Here is a 20039-nt window from a genome sequence, read left to right as displayed (position 1 = left end):
TATCGCAATTCCCGTATCTTCCAGCTTTTTAAGAAGCACATTTGTCATACCAGCTCCTGTAGTATCATCAATGTCAATTGTGAAGGGGCAAGGCCAGATGGCTATAGAAAAGTAGTGGGAGATAGATATATTAGCTCCAGGCTAAACAAATCCCTGGTACCAGGATAAGTTAAATGGCAGCTGCTCCAGGTCAATTAAGACACCTGGGGCCAATTAAGAACTTTCCAGAAGGCAGGGAGAACACTAGGTTGATTGGGACACCTGAAGCCAATCAGGGGTTGGCTGAAACTAGTTAAAAGCCTCCCAGTTAGTCAGGTGGGGGCGGATGTCAGGAGCTGTGGGAGGAAGTTGCACTGTTGGAGAGGCTGAGTAGTACACACCATATCAGGCACAAGGAGGGAGGCCCTGAGGTAAGGGTGAAGTGGAGCCTGAGGAAGTGGGGGCTGCTGTGGGGAAATAGCCCAGGGAATTGTATGTGTCATGTTTCTAAAAGGTCAGCTACCATAGCTGATACTATTATGGTCCCTGGGCTGGAGTCCGGAGTAGAGGGCAGGCCCGGGCTCCCTCCTTTGCCCCCCCACAATTAATCACTGAGACTGGGAGACAACAGAGACTGTGCAAGGGAGGGTAGCTTCTTCTCACCTCCCTCGCTGGCTTATGATGAAAATGGCTCAGTAGACTGTGACCCTTGTCTCTAGAGAGAGAAGGGTTACGTGGAGGGTCACAGTGAGCCTCTGAGGCTAGCGAAATCCGCCAGGAAACACGGGACCCACGGAGACAAGGACAGAGCTTTTTCACACAATAAATTCTAGAAAATGCTCTGTGACAGTCACCATTGCAGGGACATGTTCACTAGGTTCTGTTGTTGTTACAAAACACACCATTAAAGTCATTTGTTCCGTATGGCTGATGTCAGGTGTGCAGTCCAGAATAACAGAATAATATCTTGCTGACTTCAGATCTGCCACAATCTTCTGTTTGACTTTTGTTGCCAGTAACTGTATGATCTCATTTTGAATTGTTTTTCCAAGGTAGTGGTGTGTGTACATTTCTTGGGTGGTGACTCTTCTTAGATGCTTCTGGAGTACAGCATCAAACTCAGCCATCAGCGCCACAATTTGAAGGAAGTTTCCATTGTCTGGCACATACAGTTGATCTGAAGTGCCACACAGTGCTAGGTTTTGGGTAGCAAGCATTCTCACAATGGCAATGAGCCTTTTCAAAACATTTTGCCAGTAAAGAGACTCTGATGCAATCTTCTCTTGATGCTGATCATCTATGGTGGCCTTTAACCTTAGTCTCATCTCAAGCTCTTTCCACCTCTGGCATGCTCTCTGGTGATTTGCTGCCTTCTCATGACATACCAGATTTCTAGCCAGATTTTTCCAGTCCTTTGTTTCTGTTTTCTTTTCCAATGTGGCTGGAACATTAGACCTGAAGAGTTTGCAACAAAAACAGTATGCAGCATTCTGGGTTTTTGAGTACATAAGCCATGGCCTCTCCACTTTGTCACCATTGGGGATTTCACGCCAGTAATGTGTTGGATGGAAACTTCTATTTTCATTGTCTTTGGGGAACATGAAGTTTTTCACTTGCTGTGGCCCATGCAGTACAAGGAAGTCCCACAGGCTACTGCTCAACTGGGTCCACAGTCTTCAGGTGGGTCCTGGATCATCTAGTCTTAAGGAACTAAACTCAGCAGCAGCTGTTTCTTGCGCCTCCACCACACCCTTCTCTGATCTACAGTTTTCTTCTGGAATGTGCATGGTTACATCCATTTGAGATGGAGATATGGATGCTGCAGTAGCTGCCAGGTCACTCTGACTAACTGGAAGATCAGGCATCTCCTCACCACTGACTTCCTCACTGGGGGTGGAAGGCTCACCACGAACATTTGTGTCTATGTATCTCAGGAGAGCTCCTGCCTGCTTAGATAGGAAAGTTTCCTTTGCTTTTCTTTCTTTTTCTGAATGCTGCCCCAGAGGGGCATTTTCTTCTTTCACTCATGACTGCTGTTCTGTGCCGGCGATAGTGGCTCTCAACACTCAATTGAAGGGGACAAATAAGCAGGCTGGTAGCAGGGCCTGAGTGAGGGAAGATATCAGCGTCTTAAGGGTCTAACTGGCTCCTACTACTTCAGTTGACTGCCTCTTCTCCTCAAGTGGGTTCAGGGAAGCAGCAGGAAACAGGAAGCTCCTTGAGAAGCTGGTGTTAAGCAGTCCAGGCTCCTGGGGGTGCTAGAGAGGTACATAAGAGGCTCCTCCTCCTCTCTCTCCCTGCAGCTCCTGCTGCTCTCTGTTATTCCTTCTCACCTTTTCTCCTGCCTGCCTGTTATGTCTCTTGTCCCCTCCTTCCTCCAGCACAGCACTCCACCATCTCTGTGCATCTAGAGCAGAGAGAATACATGTGCACCAGCAGCAGACACAATTTTCTACACTCTGGGTCCTTTTGACAACTGTGTGTGTTTTGCATCTTCCCACCCTCCTGTGTAACTTGTTTTATTTTTCACTTGGACCAACAAAGAAATTTTATGCAACAGGAAAACAACCAAGCTTGCAGTGTTCCCTTCATGCTATAATGTCACAAAATGCCATGTAATAATTCAATCGACAATGCCAAGTAAGAGGTGTGGGCTAAAAATAACACAGTCTCAGCATCCATTCATAACTTGCAGCTAAGACAAATGTATTTACTTTAGATTTAAAGTCCAAAATGTCTCATCTAGATGTAGAATGTCTCATTACATGTAGATTCAGGAACAGTCGCTCACGACAAAAGTCTGGTAACCTTGTGCATTGAGATGTGTGATGTTTGCATTTAGCTGTGAATTTACAACATAGTGATACAAAGTCACAGCATTCTGTTACAGACATTAGCCAAATCAACTTTGCAATGCCCACTTTGGTTTGTCAGACTCAAACAAACAATGCTGCCTCACACAGGTTTGGAGTTTTCCTAAAGCACTAATTAAAGCCTTGTCTGAACATGATCAAGTTCAGAGAGAAGCGGCTACTATGTCTATAACCATAAAACTTGATGCTAACAAGAGAAAGACGAAGCATAACATAGGCCAAGGACAAGCACTTAGAGGAGAGGAAAGTGATCAGGAACAGTCAGCATGGATTCACCAAGGGAAGGTCATGCCTGACTAATCTAATCGCCTTTTATGATGAGATTACTGGTTCTGTGGATGAAGGGAAAGCAGTGGATGTATTGTTTCTTGACTTTAGCAAAGCTTTTGACACGGTCTCCCACAGCATTCTTGTCAGCAAGTTAAGGAAGTATGGGCTGGATGAATGCACTATAAGGTGGGTAGAAAGCTGGCTAGATTGTCGGGCTCAACGGGTAGTGATCAATGGCTCCATGTCTAGTTGGCAGCCGGTGTCAAGTGGAGTGCCCCAGGGGTCGGTCCTGGGGCCGGTTTTGTTCAATATCTTCATAAATGATCTGGAGGATGGTGTGGATTGCACTCTCAGCAAATTTGCGGATGATACTAAACTGGGAGGAGTGGTAGATACGCTGGAGGGGAGGGATAGGATACAGAAGGACCTAGACAAATTGGAGGATTGGGCCAAAAGAAATCTGATGAGGTTCAATAAGGATAAGTGCAGGGTCCTGCACTTAGGATGGAAGAATCCAATGCACCGCTACAGACTAGGGACCGAATGGCTAGGCAGCAGTTCTGCGGAAAAGGACCTAGGGGTGACAGTAGACGAGAAGCTGGATATGAGTCAGCAGTGTGCCCTTGTTGCCAAGAAGGCCAATGGCATTTTGGGATGTATAAGTAGGGGCATAGCGAGCAGATCGAGGGACGTGATCGTTCCCCTCTATTCGACACTGGTGAGGCCTCATCTGGAGTACTGTGTCCAGTTTTGGGCCCCACACTACAAGAAGGATGTGGATAAATTGGAAAGAGTCCAGCGAAGGGCAACAAAAATGATTAGGGGTCTAGAGCACATGACTTATGAGGAGAGGCTGAGGGAGCTGGGATTGTTTAGTCTGCAGAAGAGAAGAATGAGGGGGGATTTGATAGCTGCTTTCAACTACCTGAAAGGGGGTTCCAAAGAGGATGGCTCTAGACTGTTCTCAATGGTAGCAGATGACAGAACGAGGAGTAATGGTCTCAAGTTGCAATGGGGGAGGTTTAGATTGGATATTAGGAAAAACTTTTTCACTAAGAGGGTGGTGAAACACTGGAATGCGTTACCTAGGGAGGTGGTAGAATCTCCTTCCTTAGAGGTTTTTAAGGTCAGGCTTGACAAAGCCCTGGCTGAGATGATTTAACTGGGACTTGGTCCTGCTTTGAGCAGGGGGTTGGACTAGATGACCTTCTGGGGTCCCTTCCAACCCTGATATTCTATGATTCTATGATTCTATGACATATGGAAAACGTTCACAAATGGCTCGTACATGTACTAGGCTTCAAAACTAATCAAGCAATTTTATAAAGCAATCTAAAATGTAACTGAAAACAAGGGAAAGGCGTGTAAGGAAGGATCAGTTAAAACCAACTATTTTCATACGTCTTAAGCAACATTTTCCTTACACTTCCCATTCTGTATTGGACATTAAGGAGAAAAGGGGAAAAAACCTGCTAGAAATACTATGCAGACATTACTGGCCAGTTCCTAATAGGTCAGACAGGAATTTTTGTAAATGAACATAATTTTCTCTAATGTGCCTGTTTACCACTGTACTCCAGGTGCCAAAGCATCCTCTGCATTAGTACTTCAGCCTGACTTTTAAAAATACACAGTTCTGGTATGCATGTTCTTTCTACTCCTTTAAAAACAACTGAAACATGCCAAGACAAACACTGGAGCAGTCGAGTAACATATAGTTCAATGTACTCTTCCCCCTGTAGAGCCAAAATAATTACTGTTACCATTTGTAGCATTCATGCAGGGTTCATGCACTTGGCAACATTCAGGGCTCACCCGGAGTGTTGTGTAGGAGCAGTACACACACGGCTCCTCTCAAGGCCATGAACCTTGGAATCTCGCCCAGATGACATGAACCGTGGGAAGCCTCCCAGGACTGGGCTCAAGGCCCGAGAGCAAGGAATGCGGTAGATAGAAATTGGTAAATAAGAATATTAAACAAAGCCAGTGTATTCCTTTTATCTGTTGGAGTATGTAATGCTCAGGAGGAGGGAGAGAAATAAAAGAGAGGGTGGAAAGCTGACAGGACCGGTCCATTGGCAGACCAGCCTGCTTGCTTGCTTAAAGCTTTGTGCTGTCTTGTCATTGAACCGCAACAACTGGCGCCCAAACGTGGGGCCCTCAGCACTCACCTCGCCCGGCAAGGGTTTCAGACGCGTCACTCATCTGTTTCACTGATCCCGGTGAGTATTTTTCTTTGTGGTAAGTATGGGAAGCTCCCTCTCTGCTTTGCAAATGCAACACCGCAATGAGCTACAGTATTTGCTGCGTAAGGCTCAGCATGATTGCCCCACTCGAGAACTCACTCTCCTGCTACAGGAGGTGAGTGCCCAATGCCCGTGGCACCCTGAAGCCAGAACCCTTAAGCTCGTGGACTGGGAGCGGTTGGGCCAGACATTGCACAAAGAGCCTCGGGCGCCTGTGCAGGCTTTACATGCCTGGCACCTCTGCCGCGACGCGATACAGCGTGTCGCCTCAGAAAGGCCCTCCCTCGTGCCAATAAAGAGGCTGGTGATCTCGCCACTCCCGTCCGCTCCTGCAGCCATCCCCCCTCCTGGCGATGCGACACAGCGTGTCGCCTCGGAAAGACCCTCTCCCGCGCCAATAGAGGGGCTGCCGATCTCGCCACCCCCGTCCGCTCCTGCAGCCATCCCTCCCCCTGCTTCGCCCCCAGTGCCTCAATTACTGCCGCCTCCTTTGTCTTCCCCTCTGGAGCCGGTGAGTGGTCACCGTCCCCCCGTGGGGCCCCATGCTCCGGGGCCCCCCGGGGGGTCATCCGCGTCTGCTCAGGGGCTTTCGCTGGTGCAACAAATGGTTCACGCAGCGAAGACTCGCCCAGATCTTACAGCAGAAGAATTAGCTGATCTGGTCTCAGTTTGCCCGGTGACCTGGCAGGATGATGGCCAGGGCAAGCAGCTTGCAAACTGGGTCAGTTTGCCTTACTCGGTGATCAGAGAGGTAAAGAAAGCGATTCGCGAGTTCGGCCTCACTAGCACGTATGTACGTGGTCTCCTTGAAGGGCTAGGTACTGGGTACACCCTGGTCCCTGAAGACTGGAAGGCGCTGTTGCGCATGATGCTGACGCCCAGTCAGTATGTTATTTGGCTTAGTGAGTATCGGCAGATGGCGGAACGCCAAGCCCAGGTATATATAGCGCAAGGTGTCACTTATGAGCAGTTAGCAGGGGAGGGCCCGTTTGCTACCGTTCAGATGCAGTCTCAGCTCCAGCAGGCTGTCTTCCCCATTATTTCTGCCTGCGCCCAGCATACTTTCTGGAAGGTCCCGGATTCAGGCAAGCCTACCAAAAGCTTTGCCAGTATCCGTCAGGACTCTGATGCATGGATTTTATGGATTTTACCAACAGATTGCAGGAGGCTATCCTCCGACAGGTGGATAGCCCTGCAGCAGCTCAGGAGATCCTGTTAAAAATGGTGGTTGAAAATGTGAACGAGGATTGCCGCCGTGCTCTCCAGGCGGCACAAGCCTCTGGAATTCTAGAGCTGTCGGACATGCTGCGGGCATGCCAAAACATCGGCACACAAGCACATAAAGCTGGGGTTCTGGCCGCCGCCCTGCGGAAAAGCGGGAAGGAGGGGAAGCGTTGTATCGCTGTGGTAAGGAGGGTCACTTTCAGCGGGAGTGCCGCTCATCAACAGCGCCCGCCCGCCCCTCAAAGAAGTGCCCCAAGTGTCGGAAGGGCTATCGCTGGGCTAATCAGTGTCGTAGCGGGTCGGGAAACCGCACGACGGGTCCCCCCCGAACCCAGGGCCAAACGGGGGTGTTCCCCACTCAGACAACTGTTCCTCTGCCTTAAAATCCATAGACTCCATGAGGGCGGTGACTGCCGGAAGTGCAGGGCTTGATTTGATTATGCAGAAGGACGCTGATTTTCAGTTGCCGGGGGAGGTTTGCGCCATACCTACACAGGTGACAGGACCTCTCCCTGCCGAATTTGTGGGTCTGGTTCTCCCTCGCTCACACGCTGGGAAACAGGGTTTTTTTGTCATCCCAGGGGTCATTGACGCCAATTACACCGGCGTTATTAAGGTTCAGGTGTGGACCCATCTTCCGCAGTCGCTCCCGTGTGGACGGTCAATTGCACAATTGATTTTAGTCCCCTATCAGGTGCCAGCCGCAGAGGATCGAGCCCGGGGTGGAGGCGGCTTTGGATCGACGCTGTCTCAGTTGCCGTCTCACAACACGTCCTCTCCACTTGTTGCTCTAACAATGTCGCTCCGCCCCTCGAAACCTCAGTTAACACTTCTTTTAAATAATTTTCCTTTTACAGGGCTGGTGGACACTGGAGCTGACGTTACAGTGATTCGTGATCAGGACTGGCCGGTCAGTTGGCCAACAGTTCCTTCTAAAGAGTTGTGGGGGATCGGGGGTAGCAAACCCGGGCGCCAAAGTTTGTCTTGGGTCACGGTCTCTAAACCAGGAGGCCATGCCCTTGCTATGATCTGCCCTTTTGTGCTCCCTGTCCACCTCAATATTTGGGGCCGTGACTTACTTGTAAAGCTGGACACCACCCTCGATATTAATATATAATGGCCCCAAACCCTCCCCCACCCACCTTGCCCTCCGCATTACCGTTGGTATGGCAATCCTTAGAGCCCGTATGGATTGACCAGTGGCCCCTCCCCCTAGAAAAGCTGAAAGCACTTCATTTACTTGTACAACAATATTTGCATGCACAGCGCTTGGAGAGCTTCACTAGTCCTTGGAACTAGCTGCTGTTATTTTGGCCTTTCAATTTTTTGCTGATTGTCCCTTTAATTTAATCGTGGACACGCATTATGTTTATCAGGTAATTGATCATTTACCCCTTGCCCTCATTACCCCTCAGGTCGATGCGGACCTTCTTTGCCTGTTTTTGTCCTTACAGTATCTCCTCACCACTCATAATTTCCTTTATTTTGTTGCTCATATTCGCAGTCATACCCCTCTGCCTGGGCTACTCACTGAGGGCAATGCGCGTGCCGATCACGCTTTACGTGGTCAGGTAAATTCCCTTTTTTCTGACCCCATCGAAAGCCATTCCTTTTTTCATCAGTCTGCCTCTGTTTTGGCCCGACAGTTTCACATTCCTGCTGATCATCCACGTTCTATTGTTCATTCCTGCCCCCACTGCGCTGCTGCTGCCCCTACCTTTTCTTATGCCGTTAACCCCAGAGGTACCGCAGCGAATCAGCTGTGGCAAATGGATGTCACTCACGTGCCACAATTTTGCCCCTATTCGTTTTTACATGTTTCCATTGATACCTATTCTGGATTCCTCTGGGCGACCCCACAGCGTGGGGAAGCCACTCCCAAAGTTATTCACCATTTGCTAACCTGTTTTGCGGTTATGGGTCGCCTGAGCCAGATAAAAATGGATAATGCCCCAGCCTATTGCTCCACAGCCCTCTCCACCTTTTGTGCCCAATGGGACGTCCGTCTCAAACACGGGATCCCTTATAATTCCACAGGCCAAGCTATTGTTGAACGTGCAAATCGCATGCTAAAAACCTTGCTTGACAAACAATTAAATCAAGGGGAGCTGCGTCTCCGAACTGTAGGAGACATTCAGCAACAATTGCATGTCCTTTTGTTTACTTTAAATAATTTAACGCTGAACGCAGATCAGCAGACCCCCGCGGATTGGCATTTTCATAAGTTCAAGGTACTGGAAAGACCGCGTGTCTATTACCGTCAGCTGCCCGATCCGCAATGGTTGGGCCCAGTACCTTTAATTACTTGGGGTCGGGGATATGCTGCTGTGTCTCTCCCTGCAGGACTGTTGTGGGTTCCGGCCTGGTGTGTGCGACCGGCACTGAAACAGCATGGCATGGCACCAGGGGCTGTCGAACCCCATACCGGAGTTTCAGCTGACCTTGGAGGAGAAAGCGGTGCCTCCCGGGTCGACAATGGCGGGACAGAGACGGAGGATCCGTAGCGTCCCAAGCCAGCCCGTGACATGGGGAGCAGTGAAAGTATTGGTCGCCGTGGCTCAACGAAGAGTGGCAGCAAACCAACAGCCAGAGACTCCTGAGACTCTGTTTGTGGCCATTCTCGCCCAAATCACTGCTAATTCTGTACTGATTGTGTGCCTTATGTGCCTGCTATTTCCTGTAGGCGTTGACTCGGGAGCGCCTCCTCCGTTACGGCCCAAATGACATATAACCTGTGGGAAAGATTGGCTTCAATAGCAAATGTTACCCACTTTTGTTTATCTGATTTTGTAGCAGCTGAAGAATTGTTAGGTACGTGCCTTATTCCAGTATGTCATCACCCTGAGGAAATAGGGAATGAGACAATGCTCGCTGCTTACGTGAACCTTTCTTCCCAGTACTCTAGCATGGCTAATTGGGGCCCAGCCAACTACACTTTACCTTCTTGGGCTTATTTTTTGCTCTTGCTATGTGCAATGTATTTCCTTTTTGTGAAGGCTTTGTCGAGAACCGCCCTGGCAGGCTCCACGAGTTATACCTTGTCTGTCCAGGAGTGGCCAAGCACAAATAAACAAAAAAGGAGGGGACGTAGCATTCATGCAGGGTTCATGCACTTGGCAACATTCAGGGCACACCCGGAGTGTTGTGTAGGAGCAGTGCACACACGGCTCCTCTCAAGGGCATGAACCTTGGAATCTCACCCAGATGACATGAACCGTGGGAAGCCTCCCAGGACTGGGCTCAAGGCCCGAGAGCAAGGAATGCGGTAGATAGAAATTGGTAAATAAGAATATTAAACAAAGCCAGTGTATTCCTTTTATCTGTTGGAGTATGTAATGCGCAGGAGGAGGGAGAGAAATAAAAGAGAGGGTGGAAAGCTGACAGGCAGACCAGCCCGTCGGCAGACCAGCCTGCTTGCTTGCTTAAAGCCTTGTTCTGTCTTGTATTTGAACCGCAACAACCATTACTATGAATCAAACACTAGTCACAATTTTTCAACATGTATATAAAAGAAAATAGGCCAAAATTTGCAAACCTGGGTGCCTAAGGTTAGGCTCCTAAATCTATATTTAAGCACTTACATAGAAGTAGCCAAATGTTCAGAGGTGCTAAGCAATGCCAGCTGTCATTGAAGTCAATGGGAGCTATAGTTGATGAGCACCTTTGAAAATTAGGACCCTTCTAGTTAAGTGTCCAAATATGGATTTAGGAGTCAAATTTCAAGCACTCATGTGTGAAATTTTTTGGTCATGCCATTATATTAATAACATTTCAAATGGTGATGTCTTCATCAGGTATCTGGTCTTGCAGCTCCCATACTGATGTTTCAATAAACCAGTCTGTTTAAGACAAGTATAGTTTTGCATTATCAGGGATTAAATAGGGAATAAGAACATATCACTGCCAACAGTAGCCCCATAATTGTATTTCAAATGTCACAAAGATCTAGTTTAGAATGAACAATGACTGTCATTAGGGCCCAATCCAATATGCACTAGTGAATGGAAAGGTTTCAGAGTAACAGCCGTGTTAGTCTGTATTCACAAAAAGAAAAGGAGGACTTGTGGCACCTTAGAAACTAACCAATTTATTTGAGCATGAGCTTTCATGAGCTACAGCTCACTTCATCGGATGCATACTGTGGAAATTGCAGAAGACATTATATACACAGACACCATGAAACAATACCTCCTCCCACCCCACTCTCCTGCTGGTAATAGCTTATCTAAAGTGATCATCAAGTTGGGCCATTTCCAGCACAAATCCAGGTTTTCTCACCCTCCGCCCCCCCACAGACAAACTCACTCTCTTGCTGGTAATAGCCCATCCAAAGTGACTACTGTCTTCACAATGTGTATGATAATCAAGGTGGGCCATTTCCTGCAGAAATCCAGGAGAAAACCTGGATTTGTGCTGGAAATGGCCCAACTTGATGATCACTTTAGATAAGCTATTACCAGCAGGAGAGTGGGGTGGGAGGAGGTATTGTTTCATGGTGTCTGTGTATATAATGTCTTCTGCAATTTCCACAGTATGCATCCGATGAAGTGAGCTGTAGCTCACGAAAGCTCATGCTCAAATAAATTGGTTAGTCTCTAAGGTGCCACAAGTCCTCCTTTTCTTTTAGTGAATGGAAAGACTCCCATTGACCTCAGGGAAACTGGATCAGGCCCTACTGACCAAAGTGATATGCTATTTCACTGGCAATAGCATTCACAGCATTGAAGTTAACACTAATGCCACTGGAGTTGCCGCCACTTGCACCAGGTATGAATTTGACCCATAATACCAACCTCAGGTTTATACAACAGAAAATACCCTGAGATCTGATATGATAATGAGAAAACCTAGTAAGCTTGTATTGCCCATGTTTACATTTTCCAAATAAAGATTAATAAAATCCTGTTGTGACCTAAAAAAACCCAACACCACAACAAACCTTGAAAGAGTTTATATTATTACTGGATAGTTCTCTGCTTGTGAAGTACTAGGGGCGGGCGGGGGAGGGGGGTCATACTAACAGCATCAGTATTATACTTCTACACTCTTCTTTCAGACAATACCAAGTCACCACAACATCACAAGAGCTTTCTTCTTTACTCTGTGTTGTCAAAGCACTGCGAATTAAAAGACAATGAAAAACCAGTGTAATATTGCTGGAGTCAGCCAAATCTGAAGTCAGTCAGATTTCAGAATTTGCACAAAAATATTAGCTCCCACAAAGTAAACTGGTGATATGTCAACCAATATTCAAAAGCCACATGATGAGGACTTGTCTTCAAGACTCGTCATCTTCTCTGAGTGTCTCAATAATTGATAGGAGTTGATGAAACGTGGGGCGCTTTTCTGGTAGCTATATGAAAACAAAAGAACTTATGTGGTTACTTAACGCTGAAAATATAACATAGTTACTGTAACATATTCATTTTTCTTAGCTCAAACATGCAGAATTATGGAGAGGTAATGGCATTTATGTGGCAAAGCAATTAATGATTCCAACCACTGTATGCTTCAAATCTTTCTTCTATTGCTTTTGTTTTCTTTTTTCTTTCTCTTTAAAATTTTTGTTCAAGTAGAACTTATTTTTGTCATGTTTGGTGTGAGTCATATAAAAACTAACAATCACCATTTTATGGTAGCACCAATAATGTGCCAGGCAGTTACTAGACACTCAAGAAGGGACATATCACTGTTTAAAGACAGGTAAACAGAGGCAGGAAGAAGAACAATAAATTGGGAATTTTTTTGTACTGTAGGTGGCATGGCAGCATTGATCTTTAAGAGAAACTTAAATATGGATACAGAATGATCAGTGTTTGACCTACAAACCTTGACAGTGCTCTTACATTTAGAATTTCAGGCATAGAGACGTTATGATGAATCACTCAAACTCTAAATCTGTCATCTAATTTGAGGCATATTTTAAAGTTATCGTCATAAGTGAATGGTACAGCTTCCTTAAAAGGAAAATCAGCTAGTTCTCCTTCATGCTTAATTTTCCACACATTGTCCTCTTATTAATTATGGGCTCTTCCTCTGGTGTACTGTAGTTGAGGGCTTTATGGAAGCTAGTTTCTCTCTACAATCGATGTTCTTTAACAGAAATAGTTTCCTGTATTGCTTTTTTTCAGCCGACCATCATGAAGCCCATCAATTGTTTTAGATAACATCTCCAATGCATATGGACCAATGTACGTACCTCATGCCAGCAGCTGTACATTAACTGGTAGATGGTCTCTGAGGCCAGTTGTGGTCGGTAAAGCCGATATCCCTCAGAAACCTTCTCAATCACTTGAACGTTATCATACAGTTCATAGGGTTGCTTTCCCAAAGTGAACACCTCCCACATTAAGATCCCTGCAGAAATTTCCAGGGTTGAAAGACAAGAAATTTAATGAAAAACCATTCCAGATCAAGACACTTAAGCAATACTCATCTATCAGAATGGTAATAACAGTCGAAACTTCTAGCAAAAATTATTTTTCTAGCAAATGTATGGGGCTATTTGTATCCAGGGTATGATGAACGATATTAGTGTTAGTGATGCTGTACTCAATTGCAAACAACATACTGGTGTAGTGGTAGGTGAAGTTGAATGATACAGATGTTTGATGGGGTTGTTCAGTGATAATGCCCAAGACATGGCTATTTAAGAATTGTCCTATGTCAACTTTACAAAATAATATAGAATAAGTACTATGGGCATTTTGTAGATGATTTTCTCACGTGATTTTACAGATGTTTTTAAGGGACTGGGACATTTAGTCCTTTAGTGTTAGAAGACTTAAATAAGATTCCCAAAGGACTTACAGTGGTTATCTATAAGGCTGCGAGTCTGTCACAGAGATCACGGCTTCCGTGACTTTCTGTGACTTCTGTGACTTCTGCAGCTGCCGGTGCGGCAGACCCCAGGGCTGCCCGAGCAGCTGACCCCGGAGCCAGCTGCTGGGGTGGCCCTGGGGCCAGTCGCACCGGCCGCTGCTGGAGGAGCCCCAGGCAGCTGGCCCTGGGGCCGCCAGAGCAGCAGTGGTCACGGAGCAGCAGCGGTCCCAGGGGCCATCCCAGAGACCATCGGAGCAGCAGTCCCCATGGGCCTTGGAGCAGTGGGGGGCAGTCAGCCCCTGCTACCAGAGTAGGGGCTAGTCATCGGCCCCTCCACTCCCCTCCAGAGCATCAGTGTCCTGGGGACCCCCAGAGCAGTCCGCCCTGGGGCCCCAGGAGCTGCTAAGTTTTAGTTGGGGTATTTATAGTAAAAGTCATGGACAGGTCACAGGGCCGTGAATATTTGTATATTGCCCATGACCTGTCCATGACTTTTACTAAAAATACCCATTACTAAATCTTAGTCTTAATTATATACCAGGGGTTGGCAACCTTTCCGAAGTGGTGTGCCGAGTCTTCATTTATTCACTTTAATTTCAGGTTTCGCGTGCCAGTAATACATTTTAACATTTTTTAGAAGGTCTCTCTCTATAAGTCTATATATTATATAACTAAACTATTGTTGTATGTAAAGTAAACAAGGTTTTCAAAATGTTTAAGAAGCTTCATTTAAAATTAAATTAAAATGCTGATCTTACGCTGGTCTGGGGTTCCGTTCACCTAGGCCAGCAGCAGGCCGAGCGGGGCCTGTGGCCAGGACCCTGGCTGGCAAGGGGCCAGCAGCCAGAACCCCAGACCAGCAGCGGGCTGAGCGGGGCCAGCGGCCGGGACCCCAGACCGACAGTGGGCTGAGCAGGACTGGCAGCCGGGACCCCAGACTGGCAGTGCGCTGAGCGGCTCAGCCCGCTGCCACTCAGCCCGCTGCCGGTCTGGGATCCTGGCCCTGCCCACATAGAGCGGGTACCTACCTTCTCCCTGGTTCTAGCCCATTCTCTTCCTCTTCTCTGCACTGAGCTGAGGGTGGGAGTGCACTGAGCACAGGGCTGGGGTTGAAGGAGCAGGCTGGGTTTGGGGTGTAGGGCCTGGCCAAGAGCTAGAATGAGGGAGGGGGCTCAGGGTTGGGGGAGGAGGTTTGAGGGTGGAGTGCTTACCTGGGCAGCTCCCATTTGGTGGAAGGGGTGCAGGTGGGAATGTGGGGGTGTGTGTGCAGAAGCTCCCATTTGGTGCTCAGGGTGGGGGTAGCAATGTGGGGGGTGTAAGAGTCAGGGCATGAGGTGTGGGGGGTGCAGGAGTCAGGGCAGAGGGCTGGGGGCATGTGAGGGGGGTGCAGGAGTTAGGGCATGTGGTGTGGGGCGGCTGGGTATGTGGGGGGCTGGAGTCAGGGCTGGGGTTGTGGGGGGTGCAGGGGTCAGGACAGAGGGCTGGGTGTGTATGAGTGGGGTGCAGGGGTCAGGGCAGAGGGCTAGGAGTGTGTGAGGGGGGTGCAGGGGTCAGGGCAGAGGGCTGGGGTCATGGGGTTGTTCCCAGCCCCCTGCCCAGAGCGGCTCATGGCAGAGGGCTGGAGGGGATATGCCCTAATTCCACCCCCCTTCCCCAAGGCCCCGTCCCCACCTCTTCTCCGCCTCCTCCCTGAAGCAGCGATTGCGCTGCGGCTCGGCTTCTCCCCCTCCCACGCAAGGGCCATCAGCTGATCGGCGGCCGGGAGGGAGAGGAGGAGGGGCAGGAACCCAGCAGGCTGGGGGAAGAGGCAGGAGCTTGCCTGCCCTGCAGCAGTAGCCGGCAGGACCAAGCTTCTTCACCCTGTCCCCGGGGGGGGGGGGGCGGAGAAGAGCGGGCCAGGGCGGGCAAGGAGTTGTAATAGCACTCTGCTGCCTGGCGGGGTCCCGGCCTGGGTTCAGCAGCGGCTGAGCGGGGCCGGCGGCTGGGACCCGGCAGGCAGCAACGTGCCATTAAAAATCGGCTCGCGTGCCATCTTTGGCACGCGTGCCATAGGTTGTCAACTCCTGCTGTATAACATAATAGTATAGGGCACATGCAAAACATTTTCAGTATTGCAGTCTTTCTTTTAATGGGATAGGGTGACTAGCTGGAGACAGAGCTGAAAGAAAGAAGAATTTGGAAAAACCTCTCTTCTACCTTGTTCACCACAGCTCAGTGCCAGGTTGCCATGAGAAGATCAGCTGTTTGAGCTCTCCTGGCTGGAAACAGGTTTGCATCATGTTCTAAGTTCTGGCAAGAAGCTAGCATGGCACATGTATCCCGTGATTACACAGTATGGCATGCTGTCCCATGCTACAGGCTAGGCTTGAGATTTATGAATCTGCTACAACCTTTGAACTAACTGAACAGGTCTTTTAGCTTAGGCACTAGAGGCTGGTGCTTTTAGAGCCAGAGGGCTCAGGTTCGGTCTCTGCTCCAGCGACCCACCCCGGGCATCGGACTACACACATATTGTACAACATACGGGTAGTGGACCAAATTCTAGTCTGTGCACCCACAGAGAAGCCATTAAGATTACATCAGTTTGGTCTATTGTTGTTGCATGGCAATATTAAGCAGAATATACACGCTATACGTAGTAAATGCCTATCTCAGACTTTCGCATAGTAGTTGTTAAAGTCTGTCAGTCATTTTTTTGGCTTTTCAAATATGCAGTCAAGTTTGCATTTTTTGAGCTTATTAAGCATCTCCAATATGAAAGGTCAAATCCCATACGTACCAAAGGCCCATACATCCGACTTGCTGCTAAACTTAGTATAATGAAAAACTTCTGGTGCCGACCACTTCACTGGAAACTTAGTTCCTAATGAACTTACATACAGGTCATCCAGAACATACCTGCAAGGGAAGAGCCAGTCTTCAAGCTATGACAAATAGCTAGTGAAATATTGCTTCCTGCTTCTGCCTGGAATGTCCCACAAGAACTCCCCAACAAGCCTGTGAACAAAGCCTGGCCAGAAACCCAGGTCTCCAAAGGTGACCCGATAGAAACGCTAACCTCAAGCTGCAGAGGTATGTTGCTGCAATCAAGTTATCAAGGGACTCCTTATCATGTCTTTGCTAGAGGGATCAGAAACCCACGTGAATCTCTCACAAAGGGGCCATTATAAAAACTCTCTTGCACACAGAGAACATTGTTGAGATTTCTTTGACAAGCATAAAACAGGGTTGTGCATACATTACATTTGCCCTCTAACCTTTAGAGATGCCAGGAGTCTGCACCTTCTGTTTCTCGTCTCATTGAAAGCCCCAGAATGGGTTACAATCATTAACTCAATGGGACTAAAGAGAACTAGATAGTCCCTGTGGTTTAACTTTATTAATAACAGCTCATTCACTGTTGGTTTCATGGCAGCACTGGCTGACTAACACCAATAAACCATTCAGGATTGACATTATTGCACTACAGAGGTTGAAGACTCAATCTGTAGCTTACCTAGCCATCCCAAAGTCAGACACCTTCACAGTAAGATCACTGTCAACCAAGCAGTTCCTAGCAGCCTTTAGTGGGAAAACAAGAAAACAGACTGAGTGACCGAAATCCAAGTGAAATAAGAGTTTCGTTATTTTCAAACAGTATTTCTTTCCTGCAGAATTGCTTGTAAGGGTCCCTGGGCTAGAACCTGGGTCTGTAGAGCCTGGGACAATTACAGTCAGGGGGAACTGTGGAGAGTAGGTGCTACAGGAAGTACCACCCAAGTACCTGCCGCCCTCTGATTGGCCAAGTGCCCCTGTTTAGGCTCAGGGGTTGCCCCAGGAAGTTGTCTGGACAACCACACACAGACTTTGGCTTGCTGCAACTCCAGACTTTGCCTTGTCTCCTGATCTCTTATCCAGCCTGACTCTGACCCTGATTCCTGCCCCCTGATTCCAGCCTGGTGCTATCTCGACTTCCGCTCTCTGACCCCGGCCTGACTCTGACCCCAACTCTTGCTTACTGAACCTGGCTCTTGTGATTCATGCAACTCCTGCTTAGTGACCACTGTTCCTCACATGCAGACCACGGCGTAAATGTGACTACTAGACCACATTGCCTATGCCCTCATCGCGTATATCCATGAAGTTCTTTGATTTAAAAAATGATGCACTATTTTTAATTTGTAACGATAATAATACCTAGCTTTTCTATAGCACTTGTCATCCATAGATCTCAAAGTGCTTTACAAAGGAAATCAGTATCTCCAGGAGCTAGGGAGAGTTCTCTTTCAGTGATCTCACACCATAACCAATCTGATTCCACCCGACCCTGTCTGCCAGTGTTCTTGCACACACACTCCTGCACAAACGGTGGGCCTAGATACAAGGTCCTGATTCTGCTCTCAGTTACACTAGTGTAAAGTAGAGCTAGATCACTATAAAACCAGGGTGAATAATAGAAGGAACAAGACACAAGTGGGTAAAATAATGGCTTATTACAACAAAATCTGAACGGTCCAAGTTCTTGACACAGCAGCTGTTCTTATAATAGTAACAAAACACCACTAAACAGAACCTTCTATTCCAGTGGCCTACGTGTCCACACTGTTAACCTTGTTTTATGCCAGTGTGAGTTACACTGGTATAAAATAGGAGTAACAGAACACAGAGTCAGGTTCTAACTCTCCTCCTCCTACCCATCCTACGTGGCTAGAGCTTACCAAGTCTCGATGAATGAACTGCTGGCTCTCTAAGAAAGTCATAGCTTCACAAATGCTATGACATATTTCCAGCAGCTGAAAGGGTTGCAGTTCCTTTCCGTGACTCCTCAAGTAGTTAAGCAAGCAGCCATTAGCCATATATTCTGCCACTATATAGAAGGGATATGTCTCTGTGCAAACCCCATAGAGCTTAACAAGTTTGGGATGATTAAGTTTCCTGAAACAAAAAATTAAGAAATAAATATGTTACTCTATGTTGTGAGCTTTTATTCCTTATCATTACCTTGACATTTGTAAAGTAACTTTTGGAGCAATACAAATAAATAATAATTAATAAGAGTTCTAGCCTAGTTAGTAAAGTTTGGGTTTGATCAATGAAATCTCAGACTTAAAAATTTCCCTTTCAAGCAGAGGTTAATTTCGTTCTCCATGCTAGCATGAAACAATTGCACAAATAATCACGAATGGTGAAATTGACTATTTTAGGTTCCAGTAGTGCAGACTTCTGAGCCTGTGCACCGCCCCACTGGCACACACGGAGAAAGCTGAGTTAGAGTATTGGCACCTGAGATTTAAGGATTCCATGCCACAGAATGGACTAGGCCCTTGAAGAGGGAACTAGTCCAGCCCACCTGTGCCTTATTAACAGCCTCTCAATATGGGCCAGATAAAGCGCAGCTGATCTCTATAAAGAGCCGGAGGAAGGCAGGAAACAAGAAGGGAAAGCTGTGGCAGAGAGTGAGAAAGATTCCTGCAGGGAAGATCATGCAATCAGGGGAGTTGCTCCAGCTACGAAGGGCTGGGATTGGCCTGCTGAAGCAGGGAAGATCCTGAGACACTAGGAGAGTTCTGAGACAGTACCTCAGGGAGGATGGGTTGTCCCCAGCTTAAGTCTGGGGAAGCCTCACTTTGAACTTTTTGCTAGTAAAACCAGCCTCCATGGAGGGGTACCACTGAACAAAGAGAAGCCTTTTTTGACTTCTTGAGGAGTCCAAGAGGGGAAACTGAAGCACGGCACGACAGAGTCATCCCAGGCCACTAGAAGGCATTCAAAAAGTGGCTACGTTCCTTCTAAGAGAATGTAGCAAAGTAGAATCAGCTATTATAACCATTTCAGCTAGCCAACTGACAGGAGCACAGCACATTTCCTTATGTTGTGACATACCTGAAATGCCCTGAATAAAACTACTTGCAAACTGGTATCTGACTGTGGAGATTGGGGCGGTTACCTCCCCATTGCCAATGTGAAATATACTGCAGATGCATTCATTGGTCTGATACGTCCCATCTACTCATGCATAGGTCATTCCCACCTGCTTCTGATGACAGAAATAGATAATTCCATACATGCATGTTGAAGGAGGCGTTTCAATAATAAAGTACAGTTTAAATCACACATGCAGAAGCTCAGCAGTCAGTGAAGCTGAAGAGCAGTATAACACTGGTTACTGGTAACCCCAGCAATCTCTCTACTATTCTGTTGATGCCTCTCTAAATGTGATGCCCTAGGTGGTCACCTACTCAGCCTATGTCTAAAGTTGCCTGTGGTACTTATGGTTTTATTTTGAGGAGGAACTTCTTTTTCGATGACTTTTTTCAGTAAAAGAAGCAGTGAGAGATAAAAAGGCATCTTTTAAAAAGTTGAAGTCAAATCCTAGTGAGGTAAATAGAAAGGAGCATAAACATTGCCAAATTAAATGTAAAAATGTAATAAGAAAAGCCAAAAAGGAGTTTGAAGAACAGCTAGCCAAAAACTCAAAAGGTAATAACAAGATGTTTTTTAAATACATCAGAAGCAGGAAGCCTGCTAAACAACCAGTGGGCCCCTGGACAATCGAGATACAAAAGGAGCACTTAAAGACAATAAAGTCTTTGCAGATAAACTAAATGAATTCTTTGCTTCAGTCTTCACGCCTGAGGATGTTAGG

At 47.2% G+C, this 20039-nt stretch overlaps 1 protein-coding gene across 1 annotated transcript in view; it reads right to left on the bottom strand.

The window, feature by feature from the left end:
* Positions 1 to 11348: 11348 nt before the first annotated feature.
* Positions 11349 to 20039, bottom strand: part of BMX (BMX non-receptor tyrosine kinase) — a 37031-nt gene continuing 28340 nt past the window's right edge. The window contains exons 13-17 of the mRNA XM_043546278.1: positions 18112 to 18328; positions 16911 to 16975; positions 16194 to 16312; positions 12792 to 12949; positions 11349 to 11945 (exon numbers count right to left, since the gene is read on the bottom strand). Coding sequence (XP_043402213.1) covers positions 11871 to 11945; positions 12792 to 12949; positions 16194 to 16312; positions 16911 to 16975; positions 18112 to 18328 — 634 coding nt within the window. The 3' untranslated portion in view covers positions 11349 to 11870. The remainder of the gene's footprint in view (positions 11946 to 12791; positions 12950 to 16193; positions 16313 to 16910; positions 16976 to 18111; positions 18329 to 20039) is intronic.

Source organism: Chelonia mydas, chromosome 1 (genome assembly GCF_015237465.2).
Source record: "Chelonia mydas isolate rCheMyd1 chromosome 1, rCheMyd1.pri.v2, whole genome shotgun sequence".
NCBI classification, from domain to species: domain Eukaryota; kingdom Metazoa; phylum Chordata; order Testudines; family Cheloniidae; genus Chelonia; species Chelonia mydas.
This window is presented reverse-complemented; position numbering and strand designations above follow the sequence as displayed.